This window comes from Bufo gargarizans, chromosome 3, assembly GCF_014858855.1.
Source record: "Bufo gargarizans isolate SCDJY-AF-19 chromosome 3, ASM1485885v1, whole genome shotgun sequence".
NCBI lineage: Eukaryota > Metazoa > Chordata > Amphibia > Anura > Bufonidae > Bufo > Bufo gargarizans.
In genome coordinates, this window is record NC_058082.1 from 123,323,931 (window position 1) to 123,350,126 (window position 26,196).

General features: G+C 47.0%; 1 protein-coding gene across 1 annotated transcript in view; it reads left to right on the plus strand.

The window, feature by feature from the left end:
- The window catches only part of PAN2 (poly(A) specific ribonuclease subunit PAN2), a 71,904-nt gene that overhangs the window by 36,175 nt on the left and 9,533 nt on the right, over positions 1-26,196 (plus strand). The window contains exons 13-23 of the mRNA XM_044284602.1: positions 5,696-5,844; positions 8,584-8,693; positions 10,423-10,521; positions 11,359-11,429; positions 11,558-11,702; positions 14,685-14,828; positions 15,130-15,189; positions 15,287-15,377; positions 15,466-15,623; positions 25,361-25,504; positions 25,599-25,778. Coding sequence (XP_044140537.1) covers positions 5,696-5,844; positions 8,584-8,693; positions 10,423-10,521; positions 11,359-11,429; positions 11,558-11,702; positions 14,685-14,828; positions 15,130-15,189; positions 15,287-15,377; positions 15,466-15,623; positions 25,361-25,504; positions 25,599-25,778 — 1,351 coding nt within the window. The remainder of the gene's footprint in view (positions 1-5,695; positions 5,845-8,583; positions 8,694-10,422; positions 10,522-11,358; positions 11,430-11,557; positions 11,703-14,684; positions 14,829-15,129; positions 15,190-15,286; positions 15,378-15,465; positions 15,624-25,360; positions 25,505-25,598; positions 25,779-26,196) is intronic.

Genomic DNA, 26,196 nt, shown 5'->3' on the forward strand with positions numbered 1-26,196 from the left:
CCAGTAAAGAAAAACTGTGCACATTTCAGAGTGGCCTTTTATTGTGGGCAGTCTAAGTCACAGCTGTGCAATATTCATGCTGTCTAATCAGCACCTTGATATGCCACACCTGTGAGGTGGCATGGATTATCTCTGCAAAGGAGAAGTGCTCACTAACACAGATTTAGACAGATTTGTGAAGAATATTTGAGAGTAATGGGTATTTTGTGCATGTAGAAAATGTTTCAGATCTTTTAGATCAGCTCATGCAAAATGGGAGCATAATGTTTATATTTTTTGTTCAGTGTGAAAAGGCAACATATACCTTGCACAGGGGAAACCTGTTGTCTGCCCCTGCATTGCTGCAAGTGCCAACCATTAAGGGTGGAAATGTGGCAAACATTTCCACAATGGATTTGGCCGTTTGCAGTGGTTTTGCTGCAGCAACCTACGTGGACGCTGTGTGACCTCTACCCTAATGGCCCATTCACATGACTGTATTTTTCTTTCTGCATCCGTGCCACAATCGGAAAAACAGGAAAGGGAGCTGTGAGGCTCCCCCCTAGGTAGGATCGCAGGTGTCAGGGCACTAGGGTGTTGATAACAGACGCAAATTATTCCTGCCCCCCTTCCTCAGGGCAGCTTAACCCCTTCTGGCCAGCCACCTCTTGCAGCCTGCTCCAGATATTCTGAGGATTCTGTCTTCAGTACAAGGTGATTGTAAGTTAAAACTGTTAACCCCTTCCTGCCTCTCTGCTCACTTATCGTTTGGGCATCCTAATTTTTAAAAAAATAAATAAAAATAAAGTAGATGTGCGTTCATAAGGGCCCCCCTACAGGGACGGTATTGCATTCCTCTGCCTCGTCGCCGCAGGCCCCCTCCCCTGTCTGTGTGGTACCAAGCTGGGCCCGTGTCCTATACGGACAAAGGAGGACCACTCATAGTTCCCTATCCGCCCTCCGGGGTCGTTGGTTGATAATCCTCCACCTGCGCAGATCCAGGGAGGACAGCTGGAGTATTCCCATTCCACCCTCCGGGGTAGTCTGGTTGATCAAATCCATCTGTGCCATCCAGCGCAGAAACTCTGGAAATTCCCATTCCACCCTCCGGGGTCGTTTGGTTGATAATCCTCCACCTGTGCGATCCAGTGGAGAACCTCTGGAAGTTCCCATCCATCCTCCGGGGTCGTTTGGTTGATACAGGCTCCGCTTACGCGCTCCAGTGGACGGACCTCTAGTTCCCACTCCACCCTCTGGGTAGTTTGGTTGATGTATTCCCACCTGCGTGGCCTACAGCCGCCAAGGGCAAGCTTTCAAACTGTTGAACTGTGCGTAAGAGGGCCAGAGCAGAACGTTCTCCTCGGCCACATCCGCACCCCCCCCTTCCTCCCTACGGTCTCGCTCAGACACACCACTCCATTCCTGGAGAGGTTTGGTGGGGGGGGGGGGGGGGGGGGGGGTAGATTCGGGCTCTCTTGAATCTGTTGTAATCTTATGATTGCGTCCACGGTAGCCAGCAGTCCTTGTCGTCTGCATTACCCCCTCCTTCAGGTGGAGTATGCACCACTGCTGCATACAATACTACTGTAGGCATTATAGGTGAACTAAATGCTAGACCACTGTTCAGTGACGCCAGTGGGCGTTTCCCCCTTCTTGGGGGACAGTATCGCATTCCACTAGGTACAGTATGTACCGTATGCATTGGCCTGTTCTATACATGGCATTATTTCCGGTTAATGTTTACTGTAGGCATTACCCCCTTCCTTGGTGGGGTAATTGCACTCTAACAGGGTACTGGATTAGCCATATGCATTGCCCTTCCATAAACGGCGTAATCTCCCTACCGTTAACATTCTGTTCCTGCTGTAAGCATGACCAATTCCGCTGGCAGCACTTGTAGGAATCACCCCTGCCATAGGCAGAGTAATTGCACTACTACGGATACAGTGCTTGCCTTCTTTTCTGCCCCCTGCGGTAGGTGCAGTAAGTACAGTTACACTGGGTTTAGTGCTGGACGTATGCATCCCCCGTTCTGTAGGTGGCGGCATTGCATCTCCACTGGGTTCTGTCCCTGCCGTATGCATTATTCTTTCCCCCATCACAATGCTTCCTGTTGCATTCCCCTTCCACGAGTGATCCACTTACAGGGGAATACCTGAGCAGCTTGGATTGCTACAGTTCATCTACGCCACGGCTCTAGATGCCTTAGCTTCTTCGGGGTGGGGGGGGCGACAGTCGATACCCGCGGATGCCTGTGCTCTGCATCTGCGGTGTATGGGTGCCGCCAGTGGATACGGTCGCCGTTTCCACTTGGTATCCTTATCTTTCTGAGCTGGTTTGAAGCATTGTTGTGACATCCTGTGTCTCTCTGAGGGGTTGCCTAGTAACACTTGTGTCCTAGAGACCACCCTTCTCCATGGGCCTCTTTGGTTCCAGTCGTTCAGGACACTGTCCTCATCAATACGTAATGAATCTGCCATTGCGCATATTCTTGGGAGTGCGTTTCAGCGAGTCGAGTGTTCACTGACTCTGTAGTCCCCCCTCAGCTGGGAGTTCTACCCTGACGCTAGCTTGCTGTTGCTCCTGTTCAGAACCCTTCTAGGTAAAGTGTTAAAGCTAGCTCTTCTTAACTGGGGCAGTATGCTGCCATGGCTTCTACGGATGGCCTCACTGCTTCCCTTTTAGTTTTGCGCCGACGGTGCGGGCTGCTTCTGGGAGAGTGGTATTTGCATTACCACTACATACTATGGTTCTTGCTGCACAGCTCCTTCGTCAGGTGGCAGATTCTTCTAGATCTGAATTGGTGGCCTCTGCGGTGTGGCCCCCTCTGCTGGAATATGGGCTAGCGAAACAGTTGTGGCTCCCCTTACTTGACTTCCTCCTCTGGCGGCGTTTTGGCACAGCCACTTAATCCCTGGCTACATCGGCATTTGCATGGGGTATTCTTTAGTGGCCTTTTTCCAGAGTTTCGGACCCGGCTGGTGATGTGGCGCACTCTAAATCTCTCCTTTTGCAGGTGAATCCTTACATTTGTCCTGGGTGCGTTACCTGTATATATTTATATTACCTCTTAAGACATCACTAATGTCTAGGTCATGTCAGCCCTCTGGTGATCATACTTCCCACCGCCCATTCCGGGGGTAGACTGTGACTCCCCACACCAGACGGAGCGAGGTTGCTGTCACGTCTTGCTGTGTGGATAGATGTTCCATTCCTGGTACGGAACACCCGTCTATTTCTTCTTCCCCCTCGAACAAACTGCTGCCGGCCTCTCCCTTCTGTATTCCAGGACTGAGGAAGGTGTTCGAACCTGGATGTGTGGACTTGGCTTCGAGACTGTCTAGGAAGCTTCCCACCTTTCTCTCCCGAGCAGAGATCCAGCAGCTTGTGGTGTGGATGCCCTGATTCCCTTGTTAAGGGTTCTCCCTCCTTGCGTTTCCCTACATTTGCTGAAGTATACCGTGCCCAAGGCAGGGTTCCGACCTTAGGTGTCACAAATAAATAATTTGGCTCTGAGGAATCGCACTTCGGCTGCACAGTTGTGTAAGGTGGCTCCTGGTCCTCCTTACACATGTTCACAAGAAATTACCAGGTACATACTTATGCATCGACGGTCGCTACGTGGGCCGCGTGGTCTTGCAGGCGACAGTTCTTGGTTGCCTGCAGGAGCGCTTGGTCTGTGGTTTTCCCTCCCTGTGGACTGCTCTCAGATGTCCCACAGTTTGTGTCCTCCAATGATTATGGGTGAGAAAACGAGTTTTTTGTAAAACTTACCATGCCCCCCCCCCCCCCCCCCCATTCACTTCTATGGGGAGCCGGCTTGGCGGTTGCCAGACCGGAGTCCTCCAGCCACCACCTTGCAGGGCTCCGTTCTCTATATAGGTGCGGGTCCCAGCGGTGAGATCCACACCTATAAGACAATGGGGGCATATCCTAGCGATATGCCCTCATTGTCAATGATGAGACAACCCCATTAATTCTTAAAGAACTCCCACAAATATTTGTAATTCGCTGATCTTTTAGAAAGATACATGATGTAAATTGTAGTGAAGGTAATCTTCTCACCAGTGACTGTGTTTATAACCTCCCTTCTGATCCTCAGCTGTGTCTTGTGACCAACACTTTGACTCTCCAGATAACACAGCATCTTATGTATGTACAGGAAGTCAGTTTCTCTATGTATTCCTATGGGAACCTCAGTGTCAGTCGAATGAATAGAGAAGTAACTGACTCCCTGTCCTGTGTCAGTTGGAGATCAGAATGCTGGTCACATGACACAGCTGAGGATCAGAAGGGAGGTTATAACTTACAAATACAAAACGCCAATTCAAAAGCACGCCTATGATATTACACAAAAATGTATTAGTAGAACAATCATTCAACAAACAACATCACAAAATAAAAAGCAGCAATACATGAAGGTACTATGAAAGTATAAGTTCACCCTGGTCATTCAAGGCCGCATTGTCACATCTACATAAAGTATACTGTGCCACTAATTATTATACACATCACTTTATTAAAGTGCACCCATGTACCCATCTAGCTACAAAGAATATTGCACAAGTCCCATAAGTAGCCATACCAGTAGCTACTGTAACCTTACAGAGAAAAATCCCAACAGGAATTAACCTGATAAGTTGTAATACTATCCCGTATACCTTGGTAAGGATAAAACGACCAAATGGACTTATTATTTATTAATGTTTGTTTTATCCTTACCAAGTCCATTTGGTCGTTTTATCCTTACCAAGGTATACGGGATAGTATTACAACTTATCAGGTTAATTCCTGTTGGGATTTTTCTCTGTAAGGTTACAGTAGCTACTGGTATGGCTACTTATGGGACTTGTGCAATATTCTTTGTAGCTAGATGGGTACATGGGTGCACTTTAAAAGATTTTAAGTGATGTGTATAATAACTAGTGGCACAGCATACCCTATGTAGTTGTGACAATGCAGCCTTGAATGACTAGGGTGAACTTATACTGTCCTAGTACCTTCATGTATTGCTGCTTTCTATTTTATTGTGTGATATGTTGTATGATTTTGTTCTACTAATAAATCTTTGTGTAATATCATGTGCATTTTTTTTTATACATTTCCCCACATATTGCAGGCCCTCTGGATTGCTATATTTGGTGGTTCTAACTTACAAATACAGTCACCAGTTAGAAAATGACCTTCTACAGTTTACATGTACCTTTTCTAAGGCTAATTTCACATGTGCAATTTCCTTTCCTATCTCTTATTTAATCTTTTTATTTAATTTTTTTATGATTTAATACAACTGGTTGCATCTGTTCTGTTCGGATGTGTTTGTATTAAATCAAAAGTGAACAAACCGAAAAAAAACAGACCCGGCACCATTGACTTGCATTGTTCACTTTTGCAAACTGGACACAAATGCGCAGCTTGCACTGGTCTTGTGTCCAGTCAGAGTGGAACGGAATGCATTCTGATGCAGTTCATTGCGGTTTGTTCAGTTTTGTCTCCATTGACAATGAATGGGGACAAAACTGAAGTGTTTTCCTCCGGTATTGAGATCCTATGACTGATCTCAAAACTGGAATGGAAATCACACATGTGAAAGTAGCCTAGCCATAGATTAAACTTTTTTTTTTTTTTTTTTTTTTTTTGTGTGCGCGCTACTTTCATTTTGCCTTACATCTTGCATTTCTCCTCATACTAACGTATGTATTTGCTCTTGTCTCAGCTGCTTTTCATCAACAGGAGACTCTGTGATTGGTCAACTTTTTGGTTGTGAGGTGGAGAACTGCAGCATGTGCCGCTGTGGCAAAGAAACAGTGCGTGTATCCACAACTCTGCTTTTTACCTTGTCGTACCCGGAGACTAACAGTAATGGTAAGTTCAGGCGGTTAAAACTACATTACTTCAATATTTCCCAGCATTGTAGACAATGTATATTTTAATATTTAACTTAACAAAAATAAAAAAAAGTTCAGAACTGATTTGTGATGAAAGCCAGATAACGGCTCGTGTACACAAATGTGTGCCGGCCTTTCTGTGTATTGGGGACCTCAAATTGCAAATACGAGCACGAGCAATGGCCGTGTGCATGAGTCCTAATCGAACACAAACTGGTTTATGTAATAACTAAGTGGTATGTGATACAGTTAGGGCCTCATTGCTGTTTTAGGCATGTGCTGCTTCACTGCTGTTTGTTGCTGTGATATCGCAACTGGGTTTGAGTTGCTGTGACATCACAAGTGTAGTGAGGTGTGTTGCTATGATGTCACAAGAAGGCTTACTTGAGTGAGCTGCTGTGACTTCTCAGGTTGTCTCCCAGTCTTCATCAGCTTGGGGCTAGAGTAGATTTCAGCCATAACTTATGACCGTTTCTGGAGTAAGTTAGAGCAAATCTGGTGGGCTGTGCGCCACTAGAAGTGTCAAAGCTTAACCATTTCCCGACAGCCTATTGACTATGAATGTCCGTGGGCGGTTGGTTTATCTTTGAATGGACGTTCTGGAACGTCCTTTCAGAGATGGCAGCTGCACGCTAATCGTGCAGTTGCCAAGCAGGGGGCCCGCTGTCAGCGACAGCAGGGCAACCCAGAGAGATGGCAGGGACTATTCCTGGGTGTCCCTGCCTTCTAGATCGTTGCATACACAACACTCAACGAGCGCTGTGTATACAGATCAGGAAGCACTATGCCGCTTCCTGTCCTGACCCGGTGGTCATGTGACTGCTGGGGGAGTGCAGGAGCTGATGGGTCTTCCATAGACCTAAATCAGCCCTGCACTGAGGCTGTACAGGGCAGTACTATGCTGTACAGCCTCTCTGGGGGGTGTATTTCCACTGTAATATAGGTATGTATGTCCCCAGAGGTCTTTTGTGACCTTATGGGGGACACAGTGTTTTGAAGAGAGAATTTCTCACATTTAAAAAAAATATAAAATAATCCCCCCCCCCCTCCCCAAATCCATTATTTAAAAAAAAATGAATAATTAATAATTTTCCTGTTATCTTTTGTGAAAGAGTTTTAGCCTAAAGCACCATTTTTCTTGTAAAATAAAAAAAACATAGAAATTTTTTTTCACACCAAGTATTAAGAATTCTATGAAACACCTGTTGAGTGAAGTGCTCGCTGCACCCCTTAAAAATTCCTTGGATGGTGTAGTTTACAAAATGTGGTCAGTTTTTTGGGGTTTTGACTGACAGTGGGCGAACCTCAGGGTCTCTTCAAATGCAACATGGTGCCCAAAGACCATTCCAGCAAAATCTGCCCTCCAAAAACCATATGGCACTTCTTGCCTTCTGTGCCCTGTTGTGTGCCCATACAGCGGTATACGACCACGTATATACGTCCTAAAAGAATAAATTTACATTCCCCATATGTCTATCATTTTGGTAATGTTAATATTTTGAGGCATCACTATCTGTCTTAAAAGCAGAGATTAAAATTAATACGTTTTTTTTGTTTTTCCCGTTAACTTTAGAATTTTCTATAAATAAAATGTATTGACTCAAACTTACCATTAACATGAAGTACAATGTGTCACGAGAAAACAATCTCTGAATGGCTTGGATTAGACTACATGCACACGAACATTGTTTGTTTATTTCAATGTCCGTTCCGTGTTTTGTTTTTTTGCATCCGCAGTTTGCAGACTGCAAAACACATACGGTTGTGTGCATGTAACCGAAGTAAAAGCGTTCCAAAGTTATTACCACATAAAGTGACACGTGTCAGATTTGCAAAATTAAGCTCGGTCAGGAAGGGGGTAAAGTGTAACTGCCATTTTATTTATTTTTTATTTAAAAAAAATTCTGCCCTTTTCAAATGAGCGTTGTTAAGGGCCATCCGTCTTCTACCGACCTAGGAGAGACTGTGCAGTTTTTTTTTTTTTTTCTTCTCGTATTAAATATGAACTTGTACAATAGCTGTGTGCTCACTGGCCAGCGCTGTCAGTGAGCTTTCCCCCTGCACTGTGATGCCTGTGAGCAGTAAGGAAGCTCTTATGCAGTATATAGGGACAGTTAGGCCGAATGCACATGGTTGTGTTCCGCAGCTGAGAGCGGTCCATGATATGCCGGGCTGGATTCCTGTTCAGAGCAGGAGCGCACAACGTCATTGGTTGTTATGACGCCGTGCGCTTCATGTCGCCGCTGCACTACAATAATACACTATAGGAGTGTATTACTGTAGTGCAGCGGCGGCATGAAGCGCACGGCGTCATAGCAACCGATGACACCGTGCGCTCCTGCTCTGAACAGGAATCCAGCCCGGCATACCACGGACAGCTCTCAGCTGCGGAACACAACCGTGTGCATTCACCCTTATGCTGTATTTTGGAAAGAGAGATCTAGACCTAACTTGCCTTTGTTGAATTAGGGTCTTTAAATTAAAGGACTACTCCGAGATTCTTTACATTTCATTTTATGCATGATATCATCAGTTTGAAACAGAACAACCCCATGGCGTGTATGCTTAATAACAATAAAAAATAAAAAAATAATATATATATATATATATATATATATATATATATATATATATATATATATATATATATATATATATATCTATATCAGTGTTTTATGTAGGATTTATTTATTTATTTTTTACTTTTTTCTGCTAGGTAAAACCCCTCCTCCAGATTTAGAGTTTGTAGAGATTCTGAGAAGAAGCATTTGCCTGGAGCAGAGCACTCAGGCCTGGTGTGAGAATTGCGAGAAATACCAACCTACAGTAAGTGTGTACAGCGTGTAGAACAGTGATCATGCAAACCTTAAATGTACAGGGTCACACAGAATATATGTGTGCTGTACTGCTTGTGAAAACACCCCCTCCCCTCTAACACAATTGCAGCATGTTATACTGCAGATATATACCGTAAGTGATTAGAAGCAGAGGTTACATCAGGGCACACACAGAGACCAGGCTTCAGAACACCTGCAGAAAAGACCACCCATATAAAAGATTGTTTGATCTGCTGACCTGCACAAACACCTCTCCGTTTGGTTGTCCACCATCCAGACTCGGGTGGCACCTTCATCACTCAAACCTGTCTCTGCCTGGAGCATGTCCAAGAGCTTGGCAGAAGGAAATTTGGTGTCATGGCACCCATTATGTGTCCAGCCATTGACAGCGAGAAACATAGACTGGGACCTTATCTTTATTGATGTTAATCTAGGTCCCATCTGGATCATTTATGGTATATTGCTAGGATCTACAATAAACTTCAGATAGACGCAGGGCCCAACTTTGGGACCCCCTGTTATCTCCAGAATGTGAACCCCACCCACACCCCCCAAACTTATCAGAGTGCACTGCTCATGGGTAGGGTGTTTTAGATTTTATTTCTGTAGGACTTCCAAAAATAACCAAGTGAGCGCTCAGCTATTTTCAGAACTCTCATAACCATGAATGGATGGTAGCCATGCATGGCATTCTCTTCCTTCACTTCGGGGTGCCATTTTGGAGATAGACGTGGGTTCCACCCCCCGGGATATTCTGGCCTATTCCAACGATATGCCAAAAATGTCCCAGGTGGGACAACCCCTTTAACTATCCAAGAATTGCTTGATAATGTCTGTACATAGTTGTATTTGCATTTTCATCAATAGATTCCATGTCTCACAGGGACACGCAGCCTTATAAATCATTATAATGCTGTGCGATCTGGTGAGAGTTCAGAACAGGAACACTCACTGACACACGCATCGTGTTTCTCGCATTGAACTCTTTTTCTGCCCTATCAAGATGCAATATGCTTGTTTTGGTTTATTCCCCTCCTTTGGCACTCAATGTGGCTTCAGGTGAAGTGATTTCTGTAGACGTCGAAATTGATCTTCTGACCCGAACCTGCTGGGTTCTCATAATTTTCTCCTGGAGGTCTGCAACAACAACCACATGGTTGTCTATTTTTTTTATTTTTATTTCTTGCATTGGCCATAGATCTTGTATAACGCCAAATTTGCACCAAGCTATGTATGCTGCTGCTTTTTTTTTGGAAAGGGAACATCTGGAAATAGACCAGCAAAACGGTCCCGTGTTTCCTTGCCTAATCTTGTGCCAACATACAGGCCTCCAGTTTCACAATTCTTTGTTTAATTAAATATGGCATGTTGGACACAGTTACACCTACTCTACTGCCCTCCACAGAGTGCCACTTGACCGGCTAGGATGGATACGATGGTCCTTGTTCAATTTATTTCCGGCTCTGGTAAAATGGAAGCAGAGTCTGATTGCTACTGGTGAAAAAACGAAACCTTTTTATTAAACAGTTTTGAGTGAGGCCCAATAAGCATTACCTGTAAAAACCACACAAGGGGAACTTGTGTGTATTTTTTATTCTCTATTAAAATATGTAGACTTTAATGACTTTAAAACATTTTTTTTTTTTGACTTGACTGTCTTATGCAGTTTTTGGCACCTTATTAACAGATTTCATTATTTTAATGTTTTCTTACCACAGGTTCAGACCCGCAATATTCGTTGTCTTCCTGATGTACTTGTTATAAACTGTGAAGTTAACAGCACAAAGGAGGCTGAGTTTTGGAAGACACAGGCAGAGGTACATATACTCATCTTCTCACATCTGCATTCAGTAACTCCGGTAGTCTATCCCGGCAGAGGCTCAGATTACCAGAGTTATTGTTTCCAGTATAACAGGACACTGCCTGACGCATGTGGATCCACCTTCACTATAGTGGGATCTAGCAGGTTTCTGGCATAAATGTCAGCTTTCTGCTGGATGCAGGCATCCAGTGGTGTCCTGCTATGCTGGATATAGTAACTCCTATAGTCTGCTCCTCTGCTGGACCAGACTACCAGAGTTACCGAATGCAGATGTGAACCTACAGTAATATGTTACGTTTGTTTTAAAATGTGTCTACTGCCATTAGATATAAAAACAACAAATTTATTCAATGTACTTACCAGTGTAGGTCCCTTCCCCATCCTTCGTTCCATGGCAGTGTTTTCTGGGTCACTCGTTTTACACTGGAATGTCATCTAATGTCTATAATGAGGACCACAATTATCCAGAGAGCAGAATAAGCCCCACCAATCTAAGAAAGGTGGCCTATAATAAGAATACAGGGGAGGTGTTGGTCAATGGCAAGTGGAGGCGGGAGTTCCCTAGCTTGCCAATAAGACTGCACGGCACAGTCTGTTACCCATAGATTTTTGCATAGCTCCCTGATGCTTGCATACGTTTTCATTTCGGATATAAAACTTCTCTTTCAAATTGCTTCACTTGTCAACTTGATGACACTTGAGAGAGATATATATTATATTATTTATTTTCGGTCTAAATACTGGTGTATGTGTGTATGTGTGTATGTGTGTATGTGTGTGTGTATATATATATATATATATTATATTATATTTTTTATTTATTTTTTCCCAGTATGCTTTTAAAAAGGCCCTGCGTAAAGCAGAACTGAACTACCCGCATCCCAGTGAAAGTAGCAAAGAATGGTAAGAGTCAAAAATTGATGCCCTGTTAAACGTGGTTTGGTGTGTGTGTGTTTTTTTTTTTTTTTTTTTTTATATAAATGTAACTGGTGGTCCACTTATCTGAATGCACTGGGTTTTTGTCCTGCCAGGAATGATCCTAACTCTGAGATTATCACACCATCTCTGTTACCTTCAGTGGAGGAACTTCGTAATGTGTGGGTCCCTTGTTCCCTAAAGATGAAACTTTCCAAAACCAAAGAGTTGGAGGTTCTTAATTGTTCAGAGAATGAGGAGGTAAGTAACTTAAACCAGTGTTTTATTCTTCTGGAAATTGCATATCCTGTAATCTGTAGGGTGCTAAAGAGGCCCATTTAAAATTTGTTTCTATACATGTGACAATCCGTAACTAAATGGCTCATAGTCAAATCATTATGGGGAGACATTTATTAAGGGTCCATTCACACGCCCGTATGTGTTTAGCGGCTCCGCAAAACAGACACCAGCAACGTGCGTTCCGCAATTTGCAGACTGCACATCGCCGGCACTCATAGAAAATGTCTTTTCTTGTCTGCAATTGCGGACAAGAATAGGACACGTTGCAGAACGGAAGTGCGGATCCAGACAGCAGATTCTGGCCCCATTGAAAATGAATTGGTCTGCACCTGTTTCGCAAAATTTGCGGAACGGATGCGGACCCATTTTGTGGACGTGCGAATGGACCCTAAGAAAGCGTTTGGTGCTTCGTCTTGGAGGCCGTGCCACAGACTTAACTCCACACCAGCCCCCTTGCTGGCATAGATTCAAGCCATTTTCCACTCCAAAAACCAGCGTGGAAAATGATAAATGAGCTAGGCCTGCCGGCCCGACCTCTTCCCTGCCCACACTACACTCCCTTTTCTCGCCACTTTAGAGAAGTGCTGTCCATGGGGAAAAGACACAAATTGTGCTGCACAAATGGCGTACAACTAAATTTGCAACCTATTTATGCCACAAGTGGTGTAAATAGATTGGTAAATGCCTTAACCCCTTAACGCAAAATGCTGTGCATGTACGGTGGGGAAAGCTTTGCCAGAACGCATTTCCCGCCGTACATACACGGCGGGTGGGCTCGCTCAGGAGCTGCGCCCGCCTGATCACTGCCAAAGTCCAGCAGTCCCTGGTAGCCAGCCCCTGCTGTATCCACAAACATCGCTGTTTGCAGCGATGATGGCAGATTAACCCCTTCTATGCCACTGACTGCTACATAGAAGTGGTCAGCGGTGGGTAAAGGAGCGCATCGGGTCTCTGCGCTGCTGTGGCTTTGGACCTGATGTGTGACAAGGCAGCCCAATGCCGTGCAGAGGCTGACCAATGAATTGCATGGCATCGGGACCTGCCTTCTACGGGAGCCAAAGAGATCCAGCCTCAGGGTGGGTTTACCAAGCAACCTGTTAGTGTATTACTCTAAGTCATACGCACCCCAAAATAGTGCCAGTCAGTCACCCGCAAAATGATAAAAATAAATAAATAAAAAATGGCTCTCAGAATATGGAGACACTTAAACATGATTTTATTTTTTGTTTCAAAAAATATATTGTGTAAAACTGAAAAAAAAAGTATACATATTGGGTATTGCCACATCCGTAACCACCTGCTCTATAACAATATCGCATGACCTAGAGTTTCTACTCTAGGGGGTCTTCAATTGTGACATGGTAAGTTAAAGTTATCCCAGTGAAATCTGCTCTCCAAAAACCGTATGGCATTCCTTTCCTTCTGCGCCCTGCCCCCGTACAGCAGTTTACGACCACATATGGGGTGTTTGTGTAAACTGCAGAATCAGGGCAATAAATATTGAGTTTTGTTTGGCTACACTTGCTTTGTTAGTGGAAAAAAAGAGTAAAATGGAAAATCTGCCAAAAAAGTGAAATTCTGTAAATTCATCTCCATTTTCCATTAATTCTTGTGGAACACCTAAAGGTTTAATAACGTTTGTAAAATCAGTTTTGAATACCTTGAGGGGTGTAGTTTCTAAAATGGGGTCATTTTTGGGTGGTTTCTATTATGTAAGCCTCACAAAGCGACTTCAGACCTGAACGGATCCTTTTTTTAAAAGTTGGTTTTGGAAATGTTCTGAAAAACTTCAAGATTTGCTTCTAAACTTCTAAACCTTCTAACATCCCCAAAAATCCAAACATGAAGTAGACATATGGTAAATGTAAAGTAATAACTATTATATGAGGTATCACTATCTGTTTTAAAAGCGGAGAAATTGAAATTTGGAAAGTTGCAAATTTTTGGTAAATTTGGTTCTTTTTTTATAAATAAAAATTTGAAATATTTTGATTCTAATTTACCACTGTCATGAAGTAGAATATATGTGACGAGAAAACAATCTCAGAATAGCTTGGATAAGTAAAAGCGTTTTAAAGTTATCAGCACATAAAGTGACACTGGTCAGATTAGCAAAAATCAGTCTGGTCCTAAAGGTGAAAAATGGCAGGGTCCTTAAAGGGCTTCTGTCACCCCACAACAGTCATTTATTTTTTATTTTTTTGGCTAGTTACATTCATTATAGCGCGATATATGAGAATATAATGTTGTCACTTGCTTTCATGCGGCCGTTTCTTGAGAAAACGAAGTTTTATAATATGCAAATCCGGTCTCTACCAGCAAGTAGGGCGTCTACTTGCTGGTAGCCGCCGCAGAAAACCGCCCCCTCGTCGTGTTGATTGACAGGGCCAGCCGTGATCTCCTCCTCCGGCCGGCCCTGTCAGTATTTCAAAAATCGCGCGCCTCTGTTCATTCGGCACAGGCGCTCTGAGATGAGGAGGCTCGTCTCCTCAGAACTCCCTCAGTGCGACTGCGCCGATGACGTCTTCTCTTTCGGTGATGTCATCGGCGCAGGCGCACTGAGGGAGTTCTGAGGAGACGAGCCTCCTCATCTCAGGGCGACTGCGCCGAATGAACAGAGGCGCGCGATTTTTTTAAATACTGATAGGGCCGGCCGGAGGAGGAGATCACGGCTGGCCCTGTCAATCAACACGACGAGGGAGCGGGTTTCTGCGGCGGCTACCAGCAAGTAGACGCCCTACTTGCTGGTAGAGACCGGATTTGCATATTATAAAACTTCGTTTTCTCAAGAAACGGCCGCATGAAAGTGACAACATTATATTCTCATATCGCACTATAACGAATGTAACTAGCCCAAAAAAAAAACTGTTGTGGGGTGACAGAAGCCCTTTTAAGAGGGTTAATATTTTAGAAAAAGTAATCTTAACGTTAATTTCCTTTCAGCCAAATCAGTCAGAAGACAACGCAGATGAAACAACAAATGTGTATGACCTCATGGCGACGGTCGTTCACATCCTGGATCCTCGAACAGGTGGCAGCCTAGTAGCACACATAAAAGTGGGAGAGACCTATCACCAACGAAAAGAGGTGTGTATTAGAAGGCAAACCATTCAGGTATTTTGGCTTGGGTTTCATGCATAGGGCCATATCATGGATTCATAATCTTCACGAGTAGAAGACTTCTGTATCTCCGTATACATCCAGTTTTTTAGTCTAGGGAAGAAAACATCTGTCAGAAGGTACACGGGTTGTCTGGCTCTGTTATATCAAGTGCTGTGCGCTGCCATGCTGGGCTTGTGCACATTGCTTTGTCAGATGCCCAAGGCGAAGTTTATTTACATGGGTGAATATTTTCTTTTCTTTCATTAATGTTCTATTTTCCGCTCAGGGAGTAACACATCAGCAGTGGTATCTGTTCAATGATTTCCTCATTGAACCTGTGGACAAGGTATGGTGGACATGAAATTATGGGAATGCATTTTAGTAACTGAGGGAGGCCTTTTTAATACATGTCTTGACAATATTATTATTTTTTTTTCTCTCAGTGCGAGTCTGTACAGTTTGACATGAACTGGAAGGTCCCTGCAATACTTTTCTATAGCAAGAGGAACCTGAACCCAAAATACACCTTAACAAGTAAGAGATTGTATGTGTATCTTTTCACCACCTTCGCTATTTTACAACTGCTTATTAACCAATCATTGCTAAAACAAATTTCCCACAGTTAAGAACCCAATTGAAACTAGTGTGTTACTGGCAGAAGCCTCTCTAGCAAGGAAGCAAAGGAAGTGTCATGCCACCTTCATTCCATTGTTGCTAAATGAGATGCCACAAGCAGGAGAACTGGTGGGCCTCGATGCAGAGTTTGTTACCTTAAACCAGGTAATGTTTATATGCAGGGTTATTGCACAATTCATTTTAGATTCATATGTGATCATTAGAATTAGGGATGAGCGAATCGACTTCAGATGAAACATCCGAAGTCGATTCGCATAAAACTGTTTCAATACTGTATGGAGCGAGCTCTCTGTACAGTATTGAAACAAAGTTATATATTTTTTATTCAAATCGACTTTGGATGTTTCATCCGAGGTAGATTCGCTTATGCCTAATTAGAATAGTTACCATATCTCTGCTTCTGGTTAAAGAGGACCTTTCACCAGGAAAAAGTATGTCAACTGACTATACCGACGTGTAGAGCGGCACCCGGGGATACCCCTGCACTTACTGTTATCCCCGGGCTATGAGCTGAGCGCTGCGATTGGCCAGCGCTACAGCATAGGGGAAAGACGCCGGCAGGTTCCCCCGGGTGGAGCCTAAGTAGGAACATACCGGAGGCTATAACCGGAGAACGGAGCAGCGCCCGGGGATAACAGTAAGTGCAGGGGGATCCCCGGGCGCCGCTCTACTCGTCTGTATAGTCAGTTTACATACTTTTTCCTGGTGAAAGGTCCTCTAAGTGTATTTGCCTTTTTTATAAATGTAAAGCAAAACAAATCACTTGCAGGCATGTGCCATAAATGTCTATGTGCAGGTGCCAGAAGTGAAATCTGCTTCTGTCTTCAGCATGGGGATCCTAGATCCCTGTCCTGGCTGCAGAGGTGGTTGCTTGCTGCCACATCCGGTCAGATAATGAATGGATAGATCATGCACGTACACAGCTTTCCATTCACTTTTATGGGTCGCCATTCCAGGCAGTAGGAGTTTCAGGATTCCCTTGTTCTGGAGATAGAGATGCTGATCCCACCACTGGGAGCCGCCTCTGAGACCTTTTATGCCATATCATGGATGGATAATGAATGTCTAAAATGAGAATACCTCTATCATGTCGGAAGCTGCATTTATTCACTGACTATTTTTTTTTATATTGAATTTACCTTAAAGGGAAACGGTCATCAACTTTATGTTGACCTCACTGAGGGCATCATAAATTAGTGACCGAAATGCTGATCTCAGCGGTGTGTCGCTCATCAGCTAAAAGTAAGTGGTTGCTGAGAAGCGGCATCATAATCATTGCAGCCCAGGCCTGGAAAAGAGTCAAATCTACCTGAGAAGAGTCATGGTTATACATAATCTCCTGCTCTCTCACCCATCTGCTGATTGTCAGTTCTCTACTAGACAGAAAGGGAGAAAACTAGGTAGAAGCCTGTTAATCATCGGCAGGTGGGCAGGAGAGCAGGAATTCATGAATAACTGACTCTTCTCAAGTGGCCAGGACTCTTTTCCAGGCCCAGTCTGCAATGATTGTGATGTTGGTTCTCGACAACCACTTATTTTTAACTTATAAATGACAGACCGCTGAAATCAACTCGCCTGTGTCTACTTTATTCTGCAGTTAGTATGGGCAGCATAAAGGTGATGACAGGTTCCCTTTAAGAAGAAAAGTAAAAATATACTTTTCGCTCATATCATTGGGGGATACAGAACGTGGGTATAGCTGCTGCCACTAGGAGGCGACACTAGGCTGAAAAGTTAGCTCCTCCTCTGCCAACTATACCCCCTCCAGCCAGGAGAGAGCATATCCGTTTTTAGCTTAGTGTCGTAGGAGGCGGACCTTCTTTCTTGCAGGACGGCTTCCTTTTGTTTTTTCCCTTTTTAGGTAGGGGAAACTGTCGCCTAGCCTCTCTGTCTACCCTGGGAGCAAGGCCGGTGTGGGGTTCCCTCACCGCTCGACCTCCCCCAAGAAGCAAAGGTGGACCAGGGCAGCCTAACTCCCCTGTTTCCCGCCAGCCAAAGGGTCACCTGGATCTGGCAAGACAACCCCCCCCCCCCCCCCCCCTGCTATTCCAGTCACCTGCCACTTCAGATGCCAGCTGCTGAGGAGGGTGACCCTGCTGGTCCTCTGAGGATGGGGGTGAAGAGGATGAAGATGGGGTGAGTAATTGTGATTTGGTAAGTATTCTCCTGCACCCCCATTCGGGATGCGTACTTCTGCCCTCTTCCTCTTGCCGCTCAGTACACTAGACCAGCAGTTATGGCATCGTCCAGGATTTATTACAGAACTTGAAGGTCTTTTTTTGTGCATAGCGTAACAGTTTCCCTCTGTATTCTCTCCTGGAAGGTTGCATTCCTGGTAGCTATCACTTCCATTAGGCGTATTTTGGAGTTGGCAGCACTTTCCTGTAAGGAACCCTTCCTTATTCTGCACCAAGATAAGGCGGTACTCCGACCTATACCTTCCATGTTAACGAAGACATTCGAATTCTAGGTAGCGGGCTCTCCATCAGCTGGATGTGGTTAGGGCTCTCAGGATTTACTTATCCGTCTCGAGCGCTTTCCGCTGTAGGGACTCTGTTTGTTATTCCGGAAGGTCCTCGCAAAGGTTTGGGGGCCTCCAAGGTGACAATTGGCAGGTGGATTAGTTTGACAATTGCTGTGGCATACTGCTCCCGCGACGTTGTGCCGCCCCTTGGTATCACAGCCCACTCAACCAGGGCGGTGGGTGTGTTTTGGGCTCACATCCACCAGGCTTCAGATTCACAGCTGTGCAATGCAGTGACTTGGTTGTCCTTGTACATGTTCACCAGGTGAATACTTTTCTATCAGCGGACTCTGCGCTGGGCTGCAAGGTCTTGCAGGCAGCGATGTCTTGAGCTTCTGCGGCACTTTTCCATGGGGGTGTGTTCTTCCCATCCCGTGGACTGCTTTGGAACGTCCCACGGTCCTGTGCCGCCCCCCAATGATACGAGCGAGAACTAGATTTTTGTGGACTCACCGGTAAAATCTTTCTTTCTTGCTTAGTTCATTGGGGGACACAGCTCCCACCCATTATTTTCCATCATTGCAGCAGGTACTAGCGGTTTGTTTTGCCGGTGGGGTCCTCAGTCTGGTTCGGCCCTTCCGACATAAGAAATGTTCCTGTGTGTGGCTTTTTTTTTTTTTTTTTTTTTTTCTTCTTCTTCTCTTCCCCCCTCTCTCCTACTGCTTGGGCACAAACTGATGTGCTCTGTCCTGGCTGGAGGGGTTATAGCTGCCAGAGAAGGAGCTAACACTTTTCAACCTAGTGTAGCCTCTTAGTAGCAGCAAGCAGCTATACCCACAGTCCTGTGTCCCCCAATGAACTAAGCGAGAGAGATTTTACAGGCGAGTCCACAAAAATCTTGTTTCTCGCCCAGTTTCCTTGGGGGACACAGAAGACCTTGGGTATAGCTCATCTCCATAGGAGGCGTGACACTAAGTGAAAACTGTTAAGCCCCTCCTCCACAGCTATACCCTCAGCCTGGAGAGAGAGACTGCCAGTTTTTGCTTAGTGTCCAAGGAGGCAAGACACTCCCTGCTCTGCAGGGCTCTTTTCTCCTTTGTTGTTTTTAAAATTTTTGATTTTTACTTTTTCTTTTCTTTTTGTTCCAGAATACGGGACAACAGAGACGCACTAGACCTCTCTGTTTCTCCCGGGGTTGAGCTGCGCCAGTGCCGGTCATCCGCACTGCTGCCTCCCCCACAGAAGGCAAGGTGGACCAGGGCAGCCCAGCTCCCCTGCATCCCGCCAGCGCAAGGGTCGCCCGCACGCCAAGCCCCTCTTCCAGCGTCCTGCCACTACGGTGCCAGTAGCTGAAGGGGCGACCCTGCTGGAACGGACCGAGGGCGAAGACATCTGTGGTGAGAGAGTGGCTTCTCCAGCCCTACGTCCCCTCCCTCCCCGGTCTCCTGCGTGACTGACCCCCCATACTGGTAGCCTATCCGAGAGCGGAGAGGTGCAAGGTTTAGGCATTACCCATTGCTTTACCTAAGACAGTTTTCATATGTTTGTCTCTTATAGCAGAGTGGCTATAGGGTGGCCCTGCTGGACCTAGGGTGGTCCCTGGGGTGCCGCAAGGCGGCAATCTGCTCCCTCTCTCTCCCGCCATAGATCATACCGAAGAGGGGGCGCTTACCGGTGCGCTGCTCAGGACCTGCTGCCGCTCCTGACGGCATGGGTAATCCTGGGCGCAGCCAAAATTTAGTCCAGGCTTCGCGGCCTGCTGGCCCGCACCATCCGGTGCTCTTTCCTCGGGCCCCTGACTTTTCCGGGCCGCGGGGTGAGCACCCGCGGTCTGCATTGCATGTGCGCACTATGCTATAACTGGGCCGGCCGACCATCCGTCCGGTTGGCCGGACGCCGCAACTTTGGGCCCAGACATCGCGGCCTACTGGGCCGCACCTCACGCTCCTCTCGGGTCCCTGATTCTCCCGGCTGCCGGGTGGGCTCCCGCAGCCGGCATTGGATAGCGCTGTGTTCCAACGGGTCCCGGCCGGCCGTCGGTGCATTCTCTCATCCATGGCGGCGCGGCCGGCCGGGGCGCTGCATAGTTTGTTTAGCGGCCTGCTGCGCACTTCCGGCGCTCGGGTTGGGCACCCGCGACCGGTACGGGTGCTCCCGCGGCCGGCTTAGGCCCGGCCGATACTTTAAATACTTGCGGCCCCGGTCAGCCGGGCGACGCAAAAATTTAGGCCCCGGCTTCACGGCCTGCTAGGCCGCAACATTCTGGCCTCTGGGGGGGGGGGGGGCGGGAACACTCCAGGCGCGGATTCTTCCCGCCTGGAGGTTCCCCCACCCCCAGGGGTTCGCTGCGCCGCCCCCAGGCCAGATGCCGGTTAACCCTTGGGGTACTGGCCGGCTCCTGAGGGCCTGTACGACCTGTGCCCCTGTATGGTGGCCCCCTTTCTGTCTCAGGGAGGCTGTAATATTAATAAATAAATGATAATAATAAAAAAAAAAAAAAAAAAAAAAAAAATACTATTATTTTGTTTTAAATAACTGGACTTGTGGGCTGCGCAGGATGCGGGAGCCTCATCATTCAGTACTGCTGTCTGTATGCATGCCCCCCTCTCTTAGGCGGTGTGTCGTGTTCCCCGGCCGCGGCGCCTCCCAGGCGGTTTTTTCTTGCCCTCGCCCGGGATTCGGCGCTGGCCAAGTGCATGCAGATTTTTTTCTGACCAGACTTCGTCACCCACTCCAGTTCTGGTGGCTGCAGGTGCATGACCCTCCTTCCTAGGCGGAATACTGCACTCTCCCTGGCTGCGGCCTGGCCTCATGCATGATCCCCCTTTTCTAGGCGGACTGCTGCACTCTCGCCGGATGCTGTGTTGGCCATATGCACGACCCCCTTCCACAGGCGGGACGCTGCACTCACTGGATTCGCTGCCGGCTTTGTGCATGAACCCTTCCATAAGTGGAATATTGCACTCTTACCGGATACGGTGCTGGCCATGTGCATGAACCCCTTCCATGAGAGGTCTACTGCACTCTCCCCGGATAAGGAGGTGTACTGCACTTTCCCCGGTTACGGTGCCGGCCTTGTGCACGTTCCCCTTCCATGGGCGGAACACTGGATTCGCTGCCGGCCATGTGCATGAAACCTTCCATAGGCGGAATACTGCACTTTCACCGGATACGGTGCCGGCCGTGTGCGTGAACCCCTTTCATAGGTACACTGCACTCTCACTGGATCCGTTGCAGGCCATCTGCATGACCACCCCCCCTTCCGTAGGTGGTGTGCCGCACTCTCACTGGATTCGCTGCCGGCCATGGACATGTCTCCTTTCCTCAGGCGACATACGTGCACTCTCATCCATGGCGGCGCTCTCACTGGATGCGTGGCTGGCCATGTGCATGACCCCCTTTTCTGGGCGGAATACTGCACTCACTGGATGCGTTGCCGGTCAGGAGCCTGCCCTCTAACTTGGGTGGAATGCTGGCACTTCCATTGGATACGGTGCTGGTCTTGTGCTTAACCCCCCATTATTCCATGGGCGGCATTTTGCACGCTCACACGATCCACGGCTGTCCTTGTTTATGCTGTGCTGGACTGGTACACGTCCCCCGTCATTGGAGGAGTGGTGCACTCTCACGACATTCGGTGTTGGGTGGATTTTTTTTTGCACAATCACTTAATGATAGAATAACCTGTGCATGCCCCCTTTCACTAAAGTGGACCTTCCTGCGTTCTGCTGGATATGTGCGGCCATGGGCATGGCCCCCTTCTGGGCGGAGTATGGTATGTCCTACCTTTCCGGAGTAGGTTCTGGCCTTGGCATCCCCCCCTTTTTTTGGGCAGGCCTCTGCAGTGGTTGCCAGGTACATTTTCCCCCTTTTCTGGGCGGACTGTTTGCGTTCCATCGCATGCCGTGCTAGTCTTGTGCATGACTACCTTTCGGGTTGCACTTTGCACTTCCATTGCTACGGTTGGACTCTGGCTGATTCTTCGCTGAGTGACTATTTTTGCAGTGGGCGGACTTTCTTGTGCGCTCTATCCGTTGTTTGGGCCGTGTATGCCTTCTCCTCCCATTGGTGGGTTGGCCTTCTCACTGCTTACGGGGCTGCTCGTCCGTATGCCCCCCTTTATCCTGAGATGTACTTTTTTCTCTTGGGATATGGTGCTTCCAGCAAGCCTTGCACTATTCTCTAAAGAGCTCATTCGGTCCAACTGTGTGGGCCTGAGGTGGTGTCCAACAAACAGCAGATGAATGCCCAATGTATTCAAGGTACCTACCTTTTTTATCAGTAGACGGGCTCTACTTGTTCGCTACTGCACCTGGCTGGGTGGTACTCATTCCTTTCGTGGCCCTTCCGCCCGGGGTGTGTTCGTGGTCCCTAGATGCGTACCCATTCGTTCTCCCGCGGCATTGTTCCCCTGCGCTAGTGGTCACATGCTCGAGAGTGCTGTTGTCTGCAGCGCCTCTTGAATTCTTCGTTGGCTCGTACAGGACTGCGATTCCCTTGCCTGCTGCAATTTCCTCCTCTTCGGATGCAGTGTGGTATGAGTCCTTCGTCTTGGCGCCTCTGCGCTTCTGTCTGATCTGCTGCCAGGTTCGGGCTGCTATTCTCTGGAAGGTCACCCAACTTCTCTTGGGTGCTCGATTACCCAGGTCCGGAGGACCTCCGCCTTGGGTTCGCCAAGGTATTCGCCTTCTGCGAGGCGGTGGACCGGGCGTCTCTCAGTGTAGCGGGTTCTGCTTTTCAGCTGGCCTATGGCTTCCCTGTTGCCCTCCCCTCCTCCTTTCGGTTGGAGGGTGTTATGCCGGCCTCTGTCTCCGCTGCCTTATCTCGCCGGCTTTGTTTGGCTCCCGCTCGGTACGGATCACTCCGATGTGGCTTCCCGCCGGACTTCAGAGGCTGTTCTTTCACTGTCCTCCCCTCTGGGGAGAGCATGGTTGTTCATGTGGATGGTTCCGGTGTTCCTTTTGGCCTCGTGCTGTCTCCCTGGTTCACACTGGCTGTATTAGCTGTGTGCCTATTTACTGAGTCTACCGCGTGCTATCCTCCCGCTGAGTGCAGATTGCATGGTCCTGCTGTAGACTTGCCTTCTTGATAACTTGGGGGGACTACCTTTTTCGATCCAGATTGTCCTTTGATCTCCCACACCGGGGCTGTACAACGTGGTTACATCAGCATGGACTTTTGCCTGTCTTCTCCTGGTATCTGGCGGATCCTTTGGGTTTTTTCCATCTGTCCTCTGCTCCCCCACTCGGGTGGATACGGGACAACGTTGTTCGAGGGCCGACGGGGCTAGTTTTGTCGACCCTTCTGCCCGTGTTACTGGTCTGCGCCTGATCACATTGGGTTTTCGCCCGCTTGCCAGGCGACTCCAGCGGGTTCGCTACTGTCCACTCCTGGCTGTGTTTCGTCCAGGATCTGTCGTAAGGCTTGGGGTTTTTTTGTATGGGGTTCTGTGGGGAGCTGTGCATTCCCCACTCTGAATTTCTCTCCCCATGGTTCTGTCGTTTACTTGGGGTGTCTTGTGTCGGCGCTGTTCTTCCTCTTCCAGCGTTCCCGGCCCTCTGGGCCTGCCAAGACCTCCTTCCTCGGAGTGGCTCTTTGGTTCCTCTGTACTGTCCTTCGGTACCGCCCTGGGACTATATACTGAGCTCTCGGCGCTCCAATCTTGTCCTTGGGGCCGTTACAGAGGTTCTCTCTACCCCCTCTGTCCGGTACGGTTGTGTTCTGTATCAGTCGTTTCTCTGACGGGTGCCGGAATGGCCCTTCTTTTGTTACGAGCCTTCTGTCTTTTCCAGGACAGGGCTGTTCTACATCCCGTTTTTCTTCGTTCGTTCCTTCCTTCCTTCTGAAGGTGGTGTTTGCCTTTCGCTTCAACACCTCACCTATTTGGACGTTGTTTGGGCCTTGCCGTTTTTTTCCTTGGAGTTCTCCGACTCTTGTAGATGTTCGGCCTCTTGGGTTTCCAGGAGGTCTGTGCATAGGGTTGACGGACTCCAGGGTGGTTGTCCTCCGCTTGCTCAGATTGGCTATTGCTGAGGTTCCCGCACCTAGGGCAGGGTTCTGTCTTGGTGTCACCGTTCATTTCACCTGAGCGGTCGGTGCCTCCTGGGCCGGAGGCATTGGGCTTCGGCCATGCATTTGGGCAAGGCGGCCACAGGTCTACCTTGCACGCCTTGACAAGTTCTACAGGGTGCATACTCTGACTTTGGCAGATGCTGCCTGCCCCGCCTGGGTTTGCGGGCGGCGGTTCATTGATGCCTTTCGGGTGCTTCACCTTGGTGCTGTGGTCCCTCCCCCTTTTGGACTGCTTTTGAACGTCCCAAGGTCTTCTGTGTCCCCCAAGGAAACTGGGCGAGAAAACGAGATTTTTGTATAACTTACCAGTAAAATCTCTTTCTCGCTCTTTCCTTGGGGGACACAGCACCCACCCATTCATTGTTTTTCTCTGTACTGTTTCCAAGTTTTTGTTACCCGTTGGGTAGTTGGCTTGTTGGTTCCTTGTTGGACTTTGCCTTTTCTCACTGCTTGGACACGCAACTGGCAGTCTCTCTCTCCAGGCTGAGGGTATAGCTGTGGAGGAGGGGCTTAACAGTTTTCACTTAGTGTCACGCCTCCTATGGAGATGAGCTATACCCAAGGTCTTCTGTGTCCCCCAAGGAAAGAGCGAGAAAGAGATTTTACTGGTAAGTTATACAAAAATCTCGTTTTTGCTTATTATAGGAGCACAAACAGAACATTTACTATATATTTTTTTTATAAGACTTGCCAAGGAGGAAAATAAGGAAAAGTTTTTCAGCAAACCTCATATCTGACCCACAATCTTTCTTTTTTTCAGACCAAAGATCAGACAGTAAAATTAAACCACTTATCTCCTGCTCCACATGGCATGCTCTTCCTGAACTTACCGCTCCATGCTTTTCTGCTGGTGCTGCGCAGCACTGTGATCTGACGCACAGCGTCCGGTCATAGCGCACGCCTACATACATTACGTCCTGATTCTATACGCATTCAGTGCACAGCACAGTGGGTGCTCAGACCAGGGAGCGGTGAGGACAGCCAATGCTACAATCGCTGCACCTATTAGGGTATATTGGTGTCATAGAGGAAGGGGCCACACTATAAACTGACTTCTTTCGCATTGGGCTACATAATGACATGAAGGGACTCGTTAATTCACACCCTTGCCGCCCTTTTTACTGTAATTCAGTAAAATTTTACAGTATTTTCAGTGTATTTGATTGTGGCTATTTTTGTATATAGTTATGCAGAATTCCAGCTTTGGGTGTAATTAAAATTTTCTTGTAAATTAGAGTCCTACATTGACTATCCTTCATCTATCTATTTTCAAAACTTTTTCATTCTCTGACCTAAACCTACCTTTAAATGTTTGGATTGTTGTTGGCCCATATTTTATTAACAGGAAGAAGCTGAGTTACGGAGTGATGGCACAAAGTCCACAATAAAACCTAGTCAGATGTCTGTTGCCCGTATTACCTGTGTTAGGGGGCAAGGACCTAATGAAGGTGTTCCATTCATTGACGATTACATCTCCACCCAGGAGCAGGTAAGCTGTTCTACACCATAGGAATAAAGCATTTATAAGTGTGTGGATTTTTATAAAAAAGCCCACTAAATTTATATTTTTTTTATTTTTGTAGGTGGTGGATTATCTTACACAGTACTCTGGAATAAAACCTGGCGACTTAGATGCTAAGATCTCGTCCAAGCATCTGACTACTTTGAAGTCCACATACTTAAAACTAAGGTTTCTCATCGATGTAGGGGTGAAGTTTGTGGGTCATGGCCTTCAAAAAGATTTCCGTGTCATAAATTTAATGGTATGAATCGACTATTAAAGGAGTTTTCCCTAGGGAATAATTTTATTTAAAAGGGGTGTAATAGGTTAAAAATCGTGAATCCCCATCTGCCATTCCAGTACTGCTTTGATCCACAGTGCTCTCCAGAGTAGCAGGGGATCAGTGAGGTTCTTAATGATGCTTTCTCGCCCATTTTCCTTGGGGGACACAGACCTTGGGTATAGCTCAGCTCCCTAGGAGGCGTGACACTAAGTAAAACTGTTAAGCCCCTCCTCCATCAGCTATACCCTCAGCCTGGAGATAGAGGCTACCAGTTTTAGCTTGGTGTCCAAGGAGGCAAGACACTCCCTGCTACTGCAGGGCTGTTTTCTCCTTGTTATTTTTACTTTTTCTTCTAATTTTGTTATTTTATTTTTTCCTAGGGATACCAGAGACGCAT